The sequence below is a fragment of the Rana temporaria genome, chromosome 11 (genome assembly GCF_905171775.1).
Source record: "Rana temporaria chromosome 11, aRanTem1.1, whole genome shotgun sequence".
NCBI lineage: Eukaryota > Metazoa > Chordata > Amphibia > Anura > Ranidae > Rana > Rana temporaria.
Window position 1 is genome coordinate 55,139,628 of NC_053499.1, and position 19,313 is coordinate 55,158,940.

Sequence of the window (19,313 nt, forward strand, 5' to 3'; positions counted from 1 at the left end):
CTGTGAAGTAAAAAACAACGTTTTTGAAACTTCAATTTTCAAAGACGATTTTGCCTACACACCATCGTTTTTCTCACAATGTTCTAGCAAAGCGAGGTTACGTTCACCACGTTTTTCCATTGAAGCTCGCTTCATAACTAGCTTCTGGGCATGCGCGGGTGTAAAAACGTAGTTTTAAACGTTGTTTTTTGCTACACACGGTCAATTTCTGTGAAGTAAAAGACGACGTTTTGAAAAACAACACATAAAATTGAAGCATGCTTCAATTTTTCTTTGTCGTTTTTCACAAGACATAAAACGACGTTTTCCCCCACACACGGTCATTTAAAGTGACGTTTTTAAAAACTTTGTTTTTTTTTCATCACATAAAGTGCGGCATTAGGTCGGCGTATCAGTAGATCTTAGGGTGCAATATTTAGGCTGGCCGCTGGGTGGCGCTTCCATTGCGGTCGGCTTAGAATATGTAAATCACTAGATACGCCTATTCACGAACGTACGCCCGGCCGACGCAGTACAGATACGCCGTTTCCGTAAGAGATAGGCCGCCTAAAGATAAACATGCCCCCTAGGTGGTGTAGCCAATGTTAAAGTATGGCCGCCGTTCCCGCTTCGAAATTCGAAAATTTTACGTTGTTTGCGTAAGTCGTCCGTGAATAGGGATTTACATCATTTACGTCCACTTCAAAATCAATAGGACCGTGCGGCGTACTTAGCCGCAATGTACACTGGGAAATGTAGGCGGACGGCGAATGCGCCGTTCCAAAAAAACGTCAATCACGTCGGGTCAAAGCAAATTATCATAAAACACGCCCCCTCAGCCTATTTTGAATTAGGCGCGCTTGCGCCTGCCGCATTTACGATATGCCGCCGTAAGTTAGGAGGCAAGTACTTTGAGAATACAGTACTTGCCTCTCTGACTTAAGGCGGCGTAGCGTATCGTATTTACGCTACGCCGCCTTAAGTCAGAGAAATTGCGCGGGGCTACCTGAATCTAGCTAATAGTGAGCAGACAGTTTAGGCAACACTTTACATATTGTGCATTCACATCAGTTTCCTCTCTCAAGGAACTTGAAGCGGAAGTCCACCCTAAAAACAAAATTTAAATTAACAGTCTCCTTCAAACCTCTTAAAAAACATTAGAATGTTTTTATTTTATTTTTTACTTACCAGAAACCATATGTTGATAGGCAGTCGTCCTAATCTGCCACTTCCTATACCGTGGAGCTCCTAGGTCACTTCCTCCCTTGCCTGTGTCTTCTGGGATCTGTGTGTGTCCCAGAAGACAAGCTGGCCATTCACGAGGTGCCGCGCGACTCGCGCATGCACAGTAGGAAATAGGCAGTGAAGCTGAAAGGCTCCACTGATGGTTTCCCTTAGTTAGAATGGCGGCGTCGCACCCGATCCGATGGATGGATCGGCTTTGGGGGACTGACATTGCAGGCTCCCTGGACTGGTAAGTGTCCTTTTTAAAAGTGAGCAGCTACAGTGTTTGTAGCTGCTGACTTTTAAATAAAAAAGTTTGCGGGTGGAACATCGCTTTAAAATTGAAGGCCTCTACTCCACATCCATTCATGCAAGGGTTTGTTTATTTAGGAGCCAGTTACCCTACAAGGATTTCTTTGGAATGTGGAAGGAAACCAGATTACCTGGAGGAAATCCACACAAGCATAAGGAGAACATACACAAGTAGTGTCCTGGTTAGGATGCGAAAAAAGAAACTTTGTGCTGCAAGGCAGGAGTGCCAACCACTAAGCCACTGTGTAGTTAAAACCTAGCTCAATGCAGATACTGTACCTTCTTATAGAGAGGGATATACTGCGCTTCGCACTGTTTTAGTGGAGGTCTGTTTGGTCCATTTAAACGGAGCTCCATCCTAAAGTGTAACTCCTGCTCATTGGATTCCTCCCCCCTCCGGTGCCACAATTGACACCTCTTGGGGGGGGGGGGCAGGATACCTGCCAAAGACAAGTATCCTTTCCCATTTCCAGGAGACTGGCCGTGGCCGTGACGCCACTGTGGGGCTCCCTCCTCCTCCTCTCCTGGCCACCGGGCTAATAGGAGAGAGGAGCGGGCCTCGCGCATGCGCAGTAGGGTTCCCGGTGTATAGCCGAAAGGCTACAGTACACTGCCGGATTCCCTTACACGCAATGGCAGCGGCAGTGTAGCCTTTCGGCTTCACGCTGGGAAACTTACTGCCGACATCGCTGGACTCCAGGACAGGTTGGTGTCCATTTATTAAAAGCCAGCAGCTGAAGTATGTGTAGCTGCTGGCTTTTAATATTTTTTTTTCCCGGACCTCCTCTTTAAAGCAGGGTTCCAACCACAGTTAGCATTTTTTAAATGTATGTCCTTTCATCATGCGTTTTTATAATATAAATACGGTCACTTACTATTTTACAATCCGCCGCCGCTCCGCATAGTTATTCAAAAAAGATAGTTTATAAAACTATGTCCACACCGTTGTCATTTTGCTTGTGGGCATTGTGAAGGCCACAAGCACTTACTTCCTGGAAGTCTTGGATGGGGAGGGATAATTGGACAGCGCACTGCATCCTGGGAAATGATGACACACATTTCCCAGGAGCATTAGAGCAGGGATCCTCAAACTACGGCCCTCCAGCTGTTGCGGAACTACACATCCCATGAGGCATTGTAAAACTCTGATATTCACAGACATGACTAGGCATGCTGGGAATTGTAGTTCATGAACAACTGGAGGGCCATAGTTTGAAGACCCATGCATTAGAGGGAGATGATGTCAGGATCCTAGGTGATTCCAAAGGCAGATTTCATGGGACCGCATAGCAACAGGCATTTCCAGATGAGTAAAAAAAAATTTTTTTTTCCTTTTTTAGGTCTAATGAGCACAATGATACACTGTTGACCCAGGAGGAGTTAAAAATAATTTTCTGGCCCCACCAAGTATCTTAAAATGACTTAAAGGGGAGTTCCAGCCAATTTGTATGTTTATTAAAAGTCAGCAGCTACAAAAAGTGTAGCTGCTGGCTTTTAATAAACAGACACTTACCTGCTCCAGCGTTCCAGCGACGCGCCGGCCGGGGCTCCGCTCCCACAGTGACATCTTCATTGTCACTGTGGGCACCCCGCCGTGACAGCTTTCGTCTTCACGGCTGGGCACCCACTACGCATGCGCGAGCGGCACTGTGCATGCGCGCGGCGCTGCGCCGTGTAATTGGCCAGGAGATCGCCTAGGACCTGTGACATGTCCTAGGCGATCGCCTACAGCAGCCCTTTCCTGTAGGCGATTAAGCTTAATCGCCTACATGAAGGAGGAAGTGGGACAAGAAGTCCCACTCTTCCTGAAGCCCCCACTCCCCCCCAAAAAAAATTACATGCCAAATGTGGCATGTAAGGGGGTGAGGAGTGGGATAAGCGGAAGTTCCAATTTTGGGTGGAACTCCTCTTTAAATCATCTTGTGATAGTTATGTTAACCGCAAAGGGGTTAATATGGATTATACTGCTGTTCCAAATTAAAAGTTTAGATAACTTTGCGTGCCCGGCTAGGAATAACTCACTGACACACCGTCTCAGTTGAACTACACCGTTATCTCTGCTTTATTGCAGGCAATACAAACTTCTACATACAGCATGATACGTCACTATTATGTTAATGTGAACTAGAAAGCGCATCTAATTGGCCAAGATACAAGAAGAATTGATCCTACATTGGTCCGACATCCATCCGACTTTCATGAACAGGATACTACTTTGATCCGACTTTGTGATAGTCTGACTTGTTCTTTGACCAATCAAAACAATCCCAGTGTGAGATAAATTCCTTTTACTGCTGCTGTAATCACAATGTTGGATGCCACAAGTGGGATGGTTAGGACAAGGATCCTACTTTGATCCGACTTCAATGATATTCAATGGGCTGAAGTAGGATCAAAGTCAGACTAAAGTACTGCAGGAACTTTTTTCAAAGTCAGACCAACTTGTGTCGGAACCAGTAAAGACGGCTTTCTTAGGGAAACATTGATTTTCATATCATTGGCCCAGATTCAGAGAGCAATTGCGCCTGCGTAACCATAGTTACGCAGCGCAATTGCTGACTTGCTCCGGCGTTACGAATGCTCCTGATTCAGGAACATCGTAACGCCGACTGCAGCCTAAAATCTGCGTGGCATAAGGCTCTTATGCCACGCAGATTTTAGGCTGCATTCTTGCGATGACCGCTAGGGGGCGCTCCCATTGTGCTCAGTGTATAGTATGCAAATTGCATACTAACACCGATTCACAATGTTGCGCGGGCCCTGCGTACGCAAGTTACGGAGTTTCCGTACGGCGTCTTTAGCGTAAGGCTCCCCCTTCTAATAGTAGGGGCAGCCAATGCTAAAGTATACCCGCCGTTCCCGCATCGTGAAATTTGAATTTCACGTCGTTTGTGTAAGTGATTCGTGAATGGCGCTGGACGCCATTCACGTTCACTTGGAAGCAAATGACGTCCTTGCGACGTCATTTGCCGCAATGCGCATGCGCTCTACGCTCGGCGCGGGAGCGCGCCTAATTTAAATGATTCCCGCCCCCTACGGGATCATTTACATTAGGCGCCCTTACGCAGGGCAATTTTAAAGAGCGCACACGCAATTTACGGAGCTCCTGCTCCGTGAATCGCGCGCAGCGCAGTTAATTTGCGGGGGCGCAGGGCAAAAACGCTGCCCTGTGCCTCCGTAAAAAAGGGGCAAATTCTACCTGAATCTGGGCCATTGTCATGAGTTGAGCTCCCAATGTCGGAATGTTTGTCGTACCAGTGTGAACCCGACCTCAAGTAAAAATATAAATACCTATAATAAAAAAAAATCTTTAAATTAGGTAAGTTTATTTCTGTGAATTATATCATCCTCTAAACAAATGATATTCTTCTTCAGCTTCAGAAGAGGGTAGGGGTACAGTCTGAATATGTTTTTTATTAGTGAGTTATACACAGTAAATACATATTACTAACATTCATTAAAATAGGCCACCAATGTCATCTCCTGGCTAGGTGAGGACAACCTAAAACATGTTAAATCTCCACTTTGGCTGACATTCACTGTGACATTAGTTGACTTCATCCAGTTCCAAAAGTCAATGAGACCACAGTCACATGCAAGTGTCATTGGCGACAGATCAAGGGTCTGCAAGGAAGCCAGAGATTTAAAACTGGAAGATGAGAGGGTAATAAGATTATTGCTCCCTATATTTAGGGTTTTCAGTGCTTTAAGGCCAGTGAAGAGCTGTTCTGGGATGAGTCTGAGGTTATTTCTTGACAGATCTAAAAATCGAAGGCTCTTTAAATCACGGAATAAATCTTCGGGAAAGGAGTAGATGTAATTCTTTGAAAGGCTAAGAATTTCAAGTAATTCCAGATTCGTAAAGATGTCTGAACACTGTCCAGAGTTCCAAATCTGTCCCAAATCGTTATCAGACAGATCCAAATAATGCAATTCAGACTTGATTATGGGTTTGCTAGCAGAGGAACAACGGGAGAGTTTATTACTGCTTAATAGCAGGGTTTTCAGAGATTTCAGCTGCAGAATATCCCTCAAGGACCTCAGGTCAGTTAGTCGGTTGCTTGAAAGATCCAGGAAAGTGCAGTTTGGGCAGAAAGAGGCTAACCCATACGTGTCTTCGATGCGGTTTTGTTTTAGCAGTACCAAAGTTAAAGCTGGGAGTTTGACTTGAGGTATTTGCTTCAGAGCATTGTCCCTTAAGTTCAGCGATGACAGCGAAACAAGACCATCCATTGCTCCAAACTGGATGGCTCCAATATGATTTACACTAAGATCCAAGGTTTTAAGAGGGGAAGCCCACAGGCTTTCAAAACTTTTGATTGTAATTTCTCCAAGGAGATTTCCAGAAATATTTAGGCTCACCAGTTCTGTTAGACCTGCAAATGTTCCTTTGCTAATGTTACTGATTTTGCTAGAAGACAGATCAAGGGACAATAGCTTGGTGAAAGCAGAAAAGACACCAGGGCTAAGTTGTGAAATAAAACTATGGGACAAATCAAGAATATAAACATTACTTGCGCCGAGACCTGCAAAGGTATTTCCGTCTGGGTTTTTCAGATTTCTGAATCCAAATCCACTTCCCAACACTGCGCTGTGACTCATCTTAATATGCTTCACCTGGGTACCCGAAATCGTCCTGAAATATTGTCCAAACGTGTCTGCATTCCAGGCCATGGATGATAGATCTAGGGTGCCCAAGGTTATGTTCACAAAAGGATTAGCGCACCGCGATGCATTAGACACTTGTAGTGGATTATTTGAGAGATCAAGGAGCTCCATCCTTCTCCCTCTCCAGTATTTAAGATCATTTTCACACAATTGGCTGATTTTGTTGGATTTTAAAATAATGGTAGAAAATGACTTCAGCCTTAGAAAAATGGGATCGGGTTGTAGCCTGTGTATGTTGTTATAAGAAAGATCAAGCTTCCTCAGAGAGAACAGTTCACCAAACAAACTGGATTCCAAAACAGATTCATCAAGTCCATTATAGTCTAGAATTAGGACTTCAAGCTTAAAAAGACCCTTGAAGGCCTCTGGGTGCAGGCTGAGGTTGCGGTTGCCTCCAAGGTCAAGGGATGTAAGGTTAGGTAGGTTGTAGAAAGCACCTTTCCCTATGTGAAAAGGCCCTTTTATGTTCTGTCCACCCAACAACAGGCCTTGTAGCTTTGGGAGGGTCGGGAAAGAGTCATTTGAAATGGATGAGATACGGTTAAAATTAAGCAAAAGTACTTGAGTGTCTGGAGGAGCAGAGGGAACTGTTAACAAGCCTTGGGCCTGGCAGGAATAAATAGAGTGTGACAGGGCCATAAACATGTTACACTCTGAAGAATAAGACATCAAAACTCTACAAGAAAGCGTTGCGAGCAGCAGGAAGACAGATGGAAGGAACATGTTACCTGTAAGATAATAATACAAAAAGCATATTAAAGACTTGTGTAAAACTAAGAGTAGAATAAGTAAATATAAAATACTGTGTTAGAAATTGAAGTGCAGTGTTAATTTCGTCAACTAAAAAGGCCTAAAACATTTTAGTCGACTAACCTAATAACATTTTAGTCAACTAAAATACGACTAAAACTAAAACAAGATGACTAAAATACGACTAAAACTCAAATGCCATTTTAGTCAAAAGACTAAGACTAAAACTAAATTGAAATTCGATGTAAAAAATAACACTAGTCTGTAGTGCATGTCAGTGCCATCTTATTAGCATTAATGGGCCCCTGGGCAAAGAAATGCATTGGGGCCCCAACAATTAAGATGGTGACCTGTGGCATGCTATGCTGTCTGAGTCTGAAGATGGCAGAAGTGGGTGGATGTAGTTTTCCAGCCACGTAGGCAGCGCGCTATGAATGCTAGGGCGGCCGCGGCACGCTCTGAATGCTGGGGCGGCCACTGATATCACTGGTTGCTAGGTGCCAGGCGGCCGGCAATTCTAGCAACTACTGCAGTTAAGTGGCGTGCCACAGCTTTGGCGGCTTGGCGCCCCTTCTCTGCGGCAGCTTACAGCGCCGGGCCGCGGTGCACCTGCCTAGGATCGGCCCTGCCTGTCCTGATGGGGCCCCTGGGTTGTGCCCAGGTGTGCCCACTGGACAGGGCCGTTTCAAGAAATTTGGGGGCCCCAAGCAAAATGAACATGGAGGGCCCCCAACCCCCCCCCACATTCAAAGCCCCCCCATGCAAAGCCCCCCAGTTCTTTTTACTCCCCCCGGGCCCCTCCCTATGTTCTTTTTATGTCCCCCGGGGCCCCCCCCTACCAGGTCCATACCGCGTGGCATGAAATTTAGTTTCCTGTTCCCGGCCGGACTGAAAAGAAGTGAGTACTCAGTGTGCACTTCCTGTCAGTCCAGCCAGGAGTCCGGACTGACAGGAGGAAGGAAGAGGAGCTCGGACACACTACAGAGAAGGGGAAGTGATGACTTGAGGCAACAGTGCTCCAGGCTCTCTATAGAGCGCTCAGGCGGCTGCAGCATATAGGAAGCGCGGCAAGGGCCTTGCTTGGGGCCCCACGCCACCCCACTGAGTTTCCTGCAAAAATTCGTACTCTTCCCCTAAACACTGCTGTCAACAAGGCCTTAGGTAATAACATTGTTACTACTTATGACAGGGGTCTCCAAACTTTCTAAACAAAGGGCCGGATTACTGTCCTCCCGGACTGTGGCCATCAGGAGTACAAAATTCCCCATCATTGGTATCATTGGGAGAAATTCTGCCCCATCACTGGGAGGAATTTTGCCCCATCACTGGGAGGAATTTTGCACCATCACTGGGAGGAATTCTGCCCCATCACTGGGAGGAATTCTGCCCCATCATTGGGAGGAATTCTGCCCCATCATTGGGAGGAATTCTGCCCCATCATTGGGAGGAATTCTGCCCCATCATTGGGAGGAATTCTGCCCTATCATTGTTGTGATTGGGAGGAATTCTGTCCCATCACTGGGAGGAATTCTGCCCCATCATTGGGAGGAATTCTGCCCTATCATTGTTGTCATTGGGAGAAATTCTGTCCCATCACTGGGAGGAATTCTGCACCATCATTGGGAGGAATTCTGCCCCATCATTGGGAGGAATTCTGCCCCATCATTGGGAGGAATTCTGCCCTATCATTGTTGTCATTGGGAGGAATTCTGTCCCATCACTGGGAGGAATTCTGCCCCATCATTGGGAGGAATTCTGCCCCATCATTGGGAGGAATTCTGCCCTATCATTGTTGTCATTGGGAGGAATTCTGCCCCATCATTGGTGTCATTGGGAGAAATTCTGTCCCATCACTGGGAGGAATTCTGCCCCGTCATTGGGAGGAATTCTGCCCCATCACTGGGAGGAATTCTGCCCCATCATTGGTGTCATTGGGAGAAATTCTGTCCCATCATTGGTGTCATTGGGAGGAATTCTGCCCCATCATTGGGAGGAATTCTGCCCCATCATTGAGAGGAATTCTGCCCTATCATTGTTGTCATTGGGAGGAATTCTGCCCCATCATTGGTGTCATTGGGAGGAATTCTGCCCCATCATTGGTGTCATTGGGAGGAATTCTGCCCCACCATTGGGAGGATATCTGCCCCATCATTGGTGCCATTGGGAGGAATTCTGCCTCATCATTGGGAGGAATACTGCCCCATCATTGGTGTCATTGGGAGGAATTCTGCCCCATCATTGGTGCCAATGAATAAAAAAGCACCCCAAGGGCTGGATAAAATCAAGCAAAGGGCCACATCTGGCCCCCGGGCCGCAGTTTGGAGACTACTGATTTATGATAACAAAGTGATACATATATTAGATTTTGGAGCAAACAAGGTTTTTTTTCTAAAATCTGTTTATTGAGCAAAACTTCATCATACAGGGTATACATGCAGCGTATATTTCACAGTAAGTTAAGAACATTCTCGGAGAAACACATGAACAAAACAGTAAGGGAATACAGAGAATGCATTGGTGTGTACTCTGGGGCTCTCTGATGCTGCGACCCACTGCTGACAGACAGGCTAACTAGCCACCCCGGAGTCCCTACCTCCTCCTCCTGGTTCCACCCCGGGCAATAGATCCCTCCGTATCCCTCAGAAATCCCTACACACAGGTTGCATGCGACTTCAGCCATTTATCCCATATTTTCTCGTACTTTTGGGGACAGCCCCTGTGTGAATAAACCAGTTTTTTGTATGGTAGGACCGTGTTGACTTCCACCAGCCAGTGAGAGAGTTCCGGGGGGTCTGGTCTCATCCACACCCTCGCTATGACCTTCCGGGCTGCAAAGAGTGTTTCATGCAAAAATACTTTGACGAACTTGTTCAATTCAGCATTTGGAAAGATCCCCAGCAGGCATGGCTTCGGCTGCAGGGTAATGGGGGACCCCATCTTATCGTGCAGGAATTTCACCACCTGTTCCCAGAAGGCCTGGATCTTAGTACATTCCCATATTAGGTGAAAGAAGGTACCCGTGTTCTGGCCGCACATTGGGCAAGTGGCAGGGAAGTCCCTTCTGTATTTGGAAACGTAATTTGGGGCGTAAGATAGGACCTGTTGATAATAAAGGTTTGTGTAAGGCGATCCGATAATTTTGGGGACACGAGCTTACAGGCATCCAGAGCATCGCTCCATTCATCATCCTCCATGGAGCCCACCTCCCGCTCCCACCTAGGTTTCAGAGCATAGGCCGACACTGTCGCGCTCGGTAGTGTAATCATGGTGTGGAACTGAGTGATCAACTTCCTGGGGTCGGGGTATTTAATTGCTGCCATAAGAGGGTTGTCAGCCAACACTAAGTCGTCCTGTGGGAACTGGGCCCGAAAGGCGTGTCGGAGCTGTGCGTATCGAAATAGCATATGGTCAGGTAAGTTGTATTCAGCTTGCAATACGTCAAAAGATTTCAGTTTGCCGCCTCTGGTGATGTGCGTCAGAGTGTATATTCCCCTAGAGCTCCATATTGTAGAATCCCGAATGAGCTCCATCTCCGGGAGGGCAGCATTGTGCCACAGGGAGGTGTAGCCATGCGGGGACGAGATGGCAAGTCTGGTCGAGACCACACTCCACACCCCAGGTCGGTCGGGTTCTTAAGTCTATGCCAGGGGAGTTTATGTCTCGCGGCGCCCCAAACAAATGGTTTAAGGAGAGTTTCCATCAGTCTAAAACATCTGAGTACCAGATAGACCGGTGAGTGCCACACCATGTACAAGATCTTAGGCAATAAGACCATTTTCACAAGATTTATACGGCCCATGACTCCCAGTGGGAGTCGAGCCCAGGCTTGGGTCCTCTGTTTAATCATGTCGTACAGTGGCGTGACATTCAGTGGGACATAGTCTGCCGGGTCTCTGGTGGCTCGGACCCCCAGATATTTAATTTCGGCAACTCTCTGCAAAGGGAGGAGGGCCCTATCCGCACTCACCGGGTAGCTATCAAGAGGGAGTATTTGGGACTTGTCCCAGTTGATTCGGAGACCCGAGAAGGCGCCGAAGCGCTCTATCAGGGCCAGAGCCACGGAGAGAGAGAGTCAGTAGAGTCGTCTAGGTACAAAAGCGTGTCGTCCGTGTAGGTGCTAATTCTTTCCTCCACCCCGCCCCTCCGCAATCCTGTTATACCTGGGTGTGCTCGTATGGCTATTGCCAGGGGCTCCGCCGCCAGCGCATATAGCAACGGCGACAGGGGGCAGCCCTGACGCGTGCCCCTCCGCAAAGGGAATCGAGCCGAGGGCCATCCATTGGCTAGGACTCTAGCCACTGGTGCCTGGTAAAGCAGCTTCACCCACTGGATAAATTTGGGGCCCAGTCCGAACCCCGCGAGGCATCTCCAGAGGTACCGCCATTCCACCGAGTCGAACGCCTTGGCTGTGTCCAGGGCGACCACTATTCTAGAGCCGGAATTGTCATGTTGGGCCTGAAGGTTGATGAATAGCCTCCTGAGGTTAAAGGAGGTATTCCGCCCTGGCATGAACCCCGCCTGGTCAGTGTGCACCAGGGAAAGGATCACTGAGTTGAGGCGCGCTGATAGCACCTTAGCCAGAATCTTGATATCTACTTGTAGCAAGGAGATGGGGCGGTATGACTCCGGTAGGTGTGGGTCCTTCCCTGGCTTGGGAATCAAAACTATAGTCGCTTCCCTCATTGAGGGCGGGAGCTCGGAGCCGTCAAAAATGGAGCCGTAGAGGGCAAGGAGTCTGGGCACCAGTATGTCAGCGTACGTGGTATAAAATTCCGCCGGCAGACCGTCGGATCCCGGCGCTTTGGACCTTGGGAGGCCAGCCAGTGCAGCGGAAATCTCCTCTGCCCTTAGTGGTTCCTCCAAGGCCTGTGCTTGCGAGGTGGTCAGACGGGGGACCCGCAGATCCGTCAGAAACTCTTCTGCCAGGGAGTCCCCTTCAGGGGCAACCGTGTCATATAGGGAGGAAAAAAATTCGCGGAATATGCCTGCCACCCGTTCTGGGTCACTCACCAAATCTCCCTCTGGAGTGCGCAGGGAAATCACCACTGGGGGTCTCTCCTCACAGTGTATTAAATACGCTAGTAGTTTCCCCGTTCTTTCTCCGTGTTCAAATGTCCGTTGTTTGAGAAAAAAGAGCTTCTGTTTTGACTTTTCGTATTGCAACTGATCTACTACCCTGGTGTATAGCTTAAGGTCAGCGGCCAGTTCAGCTGTCGGGTTAGTGATGAATTCTCTCTCCTTAGCTATGGCAAGGTCTGAGGCCCTGTTCAACGCCTCAGCAGAACCGGACTTGAGGGTGTTTATGTGGGCTGAGATTGTCATGCGGGCATGCAATTTAAAGGCCTCCCAAACAGCCCGAGGGGACGCAGACCCGGAGTTGTCGGAAAAGAAACGCTCCCACTCCGACGCCAGGTCCGCATCTCCCGGGAGCAGGGTCAGCCAGAAGGGGTTTAGCCGCCAAGCAGGCGGCGGATGGGCCCGGGGCAGTGACAGTTCCGTCCAACATGGGCAGTGATCCGAGAGGGATCGGGGGGAGAAGCCTGCGCCTCTCAACCTAGGGACAAGGGACGTAGATGCTAGTATTAAGTCGATGCGGGACATCGAGTGGTGTGTGGCCGAGAAGCAGGAGTATGCCCTATCCGTGGGGTGGTTATATCTCCATGTGTCTACCAGATTGAAATCCGCCAGAAGCCTCGCGAATCTCGTGGGTCGTGTTTCTGCCTGCCCGGTCTGAGCCCCCGTCAACCTGTCTAGGGAGGGGTCCAGTACCTCATTAAAGTCCCCCAGCCAAATCGCCGGTACGCCTACATGCAGGGCCATAAAGTCAAAACCAGATATCAATATTGTAGAGTGGAACGGAGGTGGAACATAGAATGCCATCAGTAAGAGCGGGTCCCCATACACTTTTGCTTTTAAGAAAATATATCTGCCCAATGGGTCTATCACTGAATCCTGCAGTTCAAAATTAACTGTTTTAGCAATTAACAGGGAGACCCCCCTGGAGTGGGATGTGTGAACCGAGTGAAATCCCCAGCCCACCCAAGGCCGCCCCAGTGCCCTCTGGGCTCTAGTACTGACTTTTAAGAGTTAATTCAAGTGTATGTATAACTAAAACTTTTTGTTGTACTTTAGGCTTGAATTAGTATCCCCTTCAGGTTCTATTGTGGTCTTTATCCCTGCTAGGTGCATTTACCTATTTTTCCTGGTGACCACTGTCACTGAAACAGGAAGTGATGAGAAATTCTAGTCAGTGGTAAGGGTAAATCTTCCAATGGGTCAAATGTTCCAATGACAACTGTCTAAAGCCTCGTACACACGTTCGGATTTTCCGCAGACCAAGCCTCTGACTTTTTTCTGAAGGGCGTTGGCCGTGTTTTTTCAGCTCTTTGGAGCCACCCTTTGGGCAACTTCTGCTAATGTTGTGTTATGGTGAGCATTGCTTCTGAGCATGCGTGTTTGTACTTTGGAATTTTGTAAGAAGGACTTGTGTACACATAATCAGATAATCGGACAACACACATTTGTTATCGGAAAATCTTAAAGCATGCTATCCAACACTTGTTGATGGAAAATCCGACAACAGTTGTCTGATGGAGCGTACAAACGGTTGAATCATCACACAATTTCCGCCTGAAAATCTGATCGTGTGTATGAGGCTTAAAAGGTTGGATAGCACTCCTCTGCCACATTAAGTGGGATCTGTTTACCTCAGTAAATGTCCAAAGGCGCCATATACATCACTAAACAAAGTTTACACATCACAACCTAGAAATGACAAAAATATATATATTTTTTATTCATATAATTTTCAAAGCAATAGTTTCAATTTTTGTAGTGCACAGTATGGGGGGGGGGGGGGAGCAGTCTACAGTACAGCAGCGGTTTCACCCTATTCACCCTCCCTTAGGGCTATAGGTGTAACTATTTAAATCATTTGTCTTGTGTGAGGTAATAGATTTGTAGTACAAATACAAGACATATTTGGGGGTACAGTGCTAGGGTGGTATAAAGTTATCTAGGGGGTTGTTTCAGGTCTAGGAACTTAAAGCGATATTAAACCTAAAACCAAAAATATAGGGGCAGATCCACGTAGATCGGCGCATTAATCCGCCGGGCGTATCGTATCTAAGATACACTACGCCGCCGTAACTTTTTTTTTTTTCGAATCCTCAAAGAATTTGCGTCGTAAGTTACGGCAGCGTAAGGGCATGGAATTCAAATGGATGTGATGGGGGCATGTTTTATGTAAATACGCCGTGACCCGACGTAAACAACATTTTTTTTTAACGTCGCATGCGCCGTCCGTGGGGGTTTCCCAGTGCGCATGCTCGAAAATAAACCGGAATAAGCCAATGCTTCCGACGGTGACGTCATTCTACACAAATCCCTATTCGCGAACGATTTACGCAAACGACGTAAAAAATGCAAAATTCGACGCGGGAACAACGGCCATACTTAACATAATAGCAGGGGTAACTATACGCCGGAAAAAGCCGAACGCAAACGACGTAAAAAAAATGCGCCGGACGTACGTTCGTGGATCGCCGTAACTAGCTAATTTGCATACTCGATGCGAAATTCAACGGAAACGAAACCTAGCGGCCGGCGGAAAAAATGCATCTTCGATCCGACGGCGTACTAAGACGTACGCCTGTCGGATCGATCCGAGATGCAGTCGTATCTTGTTTTGTAGATACAAAACAAAGATACGACGCGGGAAATTTAAAATTACGGCGTAATTCTTTTGTGGATCTGCCCCATAATATTTTGCAGCTTACCAATTATTAGATAGTGGCTGCATTTGTTTTTGTTTTTAGTTCTAGTTCACACCAGATGCAGTTCTGTTCGTTTTTTTTCCTGCACTAAAAATGCATGCACAGTGTTTTCCATGTATTCCAAGAGCTCCAGTTCACACCATGCAGTCAGTTTGTGCAACGAAAACTGACCTGAAACTGACTGCATTGGTGTGAACTGGAGCCATTGGAATACATGAAAAACACTGTGCATGCATTTTTAGTGCAGAAAAAAAGCTCACGGATCTGCGTCTGGTGTGAGCTGACCCTAATGTCGCGTACACACGATCGGTTTTCCCATCTGAAAAAGTCTGATGTGAGCTTTTGGACGGGAATTCCATCCAAAATTCTGGAAAACCTGTTTTTCTGTATGGAATTCAGACGCGCAAAAAAAAAAACCACGCATGCTCAGAATCAAGCAGAAGAGCTGAACTGCCTATTGAACTTCATTGATCTCGGCTCGTTGTATGTCACCGCATTCTTGACAGGCGGAATTTGATGTGACCGTGTGCATGCGAAACAAGCTTGAGCGGAATTCCGTCGGAAAAAACATCCAAGTTTTTTTCCGACGGGAAAACCAATCGTGTGTATGCGGATTGGGGGAGTGATACGAATACCTAATCATTTTTTACCTTCATGCAAAGAATGCACAAAGGTAAAAAATATTTGGGCTTTAGAACCACTTTAACTACTTGCCAACCTGCCGCCGCAGTTCTACGGCGGCAGGCCGGCTCCCCTGCGCGAGAGCCCATTCAATAACATCGGCTCTCTTAGCGGCCACTAGGGGCGCGTGTGTAAACACACAGCTCCCGGTCCTGTCAGGGGGAGAAATGCCTGACCGTCTGTTCATACAATGTATGAACAGCAATCAGTCATTTCCCCTAGTGAGGCCACCCCCCCTACAGTTAGAACACACCCAGGTAACATACTTAACCCCTTCCCGCCCCCAGTGGCATTTTTATAGTAATCCAATGCATTTTTTTAGCACTGATCACTATAAAAATGCCAATGGTCCCAAAAATGTGTGAAAAGTGTCCGAAGTGTCCGCCATAATGTCGCAGTACAGAAAAAAATCGCTGATCGCCGCCATTACTAGTAAAAAAAAAATATTAATAAAAATGCCATAAAACTACCCCCTATTTTTGTAAACGCTATAACTTTTGCGCAAACCAATCAATAAACGTTTATTGCGATTTTTTTTTAACGAAAAATATGTAGAAGAATACGTATCGGCCTAAACTGAGGAAAAAAAATGTTTTTTTATATATTTTTGGGGGATATTTATTATGGTAAAAAGTAGAAAATATTCATTTTTTTCAAAATTGTCACTCTATTTTTGTTTATAGCGCAAAAACTAAAAACCGCAAAGGTTATCAAATACCACCAAATAAAAGCTCTATTTGTGAGGAAAAAAGGACGCCAATTTTGTTTGGAAGCCACGTCGCACAACCGCGCAATTGTCAGTTAAAGCGACGCAGTGCCGAATCACAAAAAGTGCTCTGGTCTTTGACCAGCAATATGGTCCGGGGGTTAAGTGGTTAATATACTGTAGCTTATCCTCAAATGCTGATATCAGTTGTTATGTGTCACTGCTCTTGTTGATCCTTTGGATGGATTTGGTTTGGTGGTCAGTCCTCTGTGCTGGGTAACTTCCCATTGTTTATGCGCCCCTGCGCCCACCCTGGATCGGCTTTTACATTGACGAGATCCTGGTATGGTCTTATGAGAAATAGGATGTAATGACTTGTTCTTATGATGATCTCAATTTAAAGGCTATATATAACTACAGTATACAAAACTGGTTCCTAATTGTAGATTTCTCATGCTATGTTCTTTTGTATTTGTCATAAAATTAGCCCGTAGTAAACTCCTAAAGAAGCAGATTAATTCTGAGAAACGTGGTGAGTAATCCCCATGTATTCAGCATATATTAGCAGAAATATACATGGAAGTTACTAGTACTATAATAATGCTGTATGGCTGTGATAGCTCAGAGGTGATGAATGGGGATTGTACAAGTACGGGGGTTTATTATTAGAAACATGTACTGCTGATCTAACTATTTCTTTTATAAATTATATTAAAGTGGGGGTTCACCCTAAAAAAAAAAAAAAATTCTAACATGCCATCTAGCATACTAGCACGAGCTACAGTATGCCTTTATTTTATTTTTTTGCGCTGTACTCACTGTTTAATCCTGTAGTCAAGTTTCAGTCTAGTAGGCGTTCCTATGCAGGGGGGACATGATTGAATGCCGGCTATGCCGCGTCACGCTTCACGGAAATAGCCGAAATAGGACTTAGCTCTTCACGGCGCCTGCGCAGTCAGCTCCTAGTCTGTGCGCAGGCGCCGTAAAGCCCCGTGAAGAGCCGAGTCCTATTCGGGAAGCGTGACGCGCCATAGCTGGCCGTCAATCATTGTCCCTCTGCATAGGAACGCCCATTCCCCGCGGGGAGTCTGAAACTTAACTCCGGGATTAAACAGTGAGTAAGGCGCAAAAAAATAAAAATAAAAGGCATACTGTAGCTCACGCTACTATGCTGGAAAACATGGTAGAAACTTGCATTTTAGGGTGAACCACCGCTTTAATAAAAGATTTATATTTTTGTAATTTATACATTGATATTGTGATGTAGATATGGTGGATGGTGCTGGAAAGATTGGGTTATACCCTAACAGCAAAGTCCATAAGTAAAATGTTCATAAACATGCATGCTTTGAAGCAATGCTAACCATAACACAACATTAGCAGAAGTTGCCCAAAGGGTGGCGCTAAAGAGCTGAAAAACCACATAGTTTTGTGTTTGTTGGCTGACAATTCTTTGCCGTTTGTATGCAAGACAAGTTCATGGCCAACGCACTTTGGACAAAACTCGTACACTTTGTTCGCAGAAAATCCGATCGTGTGTACAAAGCTTTAGAATTCTGCTCTCCAAAGCAATGAAGTAATGGTATTTCATCTATACAACTAATAATGTTAGTAATTTTCTGATGTCAGAATGAAAAATTCCTCTAAGCAGATCAATTTTGCCGCTGTCTGTGCAACACCATTGGGTTTATTCAAACAATACAAGTGCTAAAGAAGTGCATTAACCCACAGCAACCAATGAGAATGTATCTGTGGCTATGTTCCTGGCCTAATAAAGTGTCCATATTGAAAATTGTATTTGCCGCTTTGCAGCCAGTACTTAGGATCAAATGTGTCCTGGAAAAAATCAATTAAACCTGAATCTAATCTGACCAGTCCCATGGTTGCTAACACTGCCCACTCTTTGGTACATAAACTGGGAAAGTAAAACAGATTTGTACTTACTGATGTCTCAGCCACAGGACTCTAAACTGGTGAAGTCTCCAACAAGCTGACCTTCCAGTGCAGAAATGCTTAAGTCTCTGCTTATCCTCTATTTAACTATTTGGCAGATGCCAACTTCTCAATGAGGAAACAAATTGCTGACGTCAGAGAATCACGTTTATGTTTGGCAACAGAGAATAGGAAATTCCCACATCCGACCGCTCACCATTTACTACTTCTACTACTGAACAAATATCATTAGGGGTTTCTCTCTAATTAACATGGGGACAAAAAACTTCCACACCCTGCTGCTAATTAATTCCAAGGATATCAAAGTGTTGTTACACACACACAGTACCCAGAGCTGCCAGCGCTCCTTTATTTCCATGAAGGGTCCCAGCTTTATTTTCTGGAAATTTCTATATTCTATCATTTTGACCAAATTCTTGTCAAGTCTCACTTTATAATTGATCTCTGTGCTGAAATACCATAAATTAGGGTTGTCCCGATACCACTTTTTTAGGACCGAGTACAAGTACCGATACTTTTTTTTCCATGTACTCGCCGATACCGATTACCGATACTTTTTTGAAGAATGCCCCTTACATTGGTGATCATTGAGAAGAATTTTCCTTACATTGGCGGTCAGGGGGAAGAATGCCCCTTACATTGGCGGTCAGTGGGAAAAATTACCCTTACATTGGCGGTCAGGGGGAAAAATCCCCCTTACATTGGCGGTCAGGGGGAAAAATTACCCTTACATTGGCGGTCAGGGGGAAAAATCCCCCTTACATTGGCGGTCAGGGGGAAGAATGCCCATTACATTGGCGGTCAGGGGGAAGAATACCCCTTACATTGGCAGTCAGAGGGAAGAATACCCCTTACATTGGCAGTCAGAGGGAAGAATACCCCTTACATTGGCGGTCAGGGGGAAGAATACCCCTTACATTGGCGGTCAGGGGGAAGAATGCCCCTTACATTGGCGGTCAGGGGGAAGAATACCCCTTATATTGGCGGTCAGGGGGAAGAATACCCCTTACATTGGCGGTCAGGGGGAAGAATACCCCTTACATTGGCGGTCAGGGGGAAGAATACCCCTTACATTGGCGGTCAGGGGGAAGAATGCCCCTTACATTGGCGGTCAGGGGGAAGAATACCCCTTATATTGTCGGTCAGGGGGAAGAATACCCCTTACATTGGCGGTCAGGGGGAAGAATACCCCTTACATTGGTGGTCAGGGGGAAGAATGCCCCTTACATTGGCGGTCAGTGGGAAAAATTACCCTTACATTGGCG

General features: G+C 46.3%; 1 protein-coding gene across 1 annotated transcript; it reads right to left on the minus strand.

The window, feature by feature from the left end:
* Positions 1-4,909: 4,909 nt before the first annotated feature.
* Positions 4,910-18,143, minus strand: LOC120917332 (toll-like receptor 5). Its single transcript, XM_040328553.1, has 2 exons — positions 18,040-18,143; positions 4,910-6,911 (listed from the first exon to the last, which is right to left on the minus strand). The coding sequence occupies exon 2, from the start codon at positions 6,904-6,906 to the stop codon at positions 4,963-4,965; it is 1,944 nt and encodes a 647-aa protein (XP_040184487.1). The 5' UTR covers positions 6,907-6,911; positions 18,040-18,143; the 3' UTR covers positions 4,910-4,962.
* Positions 18,144-19,313: the final 1,170 nt, after the last annotated feature.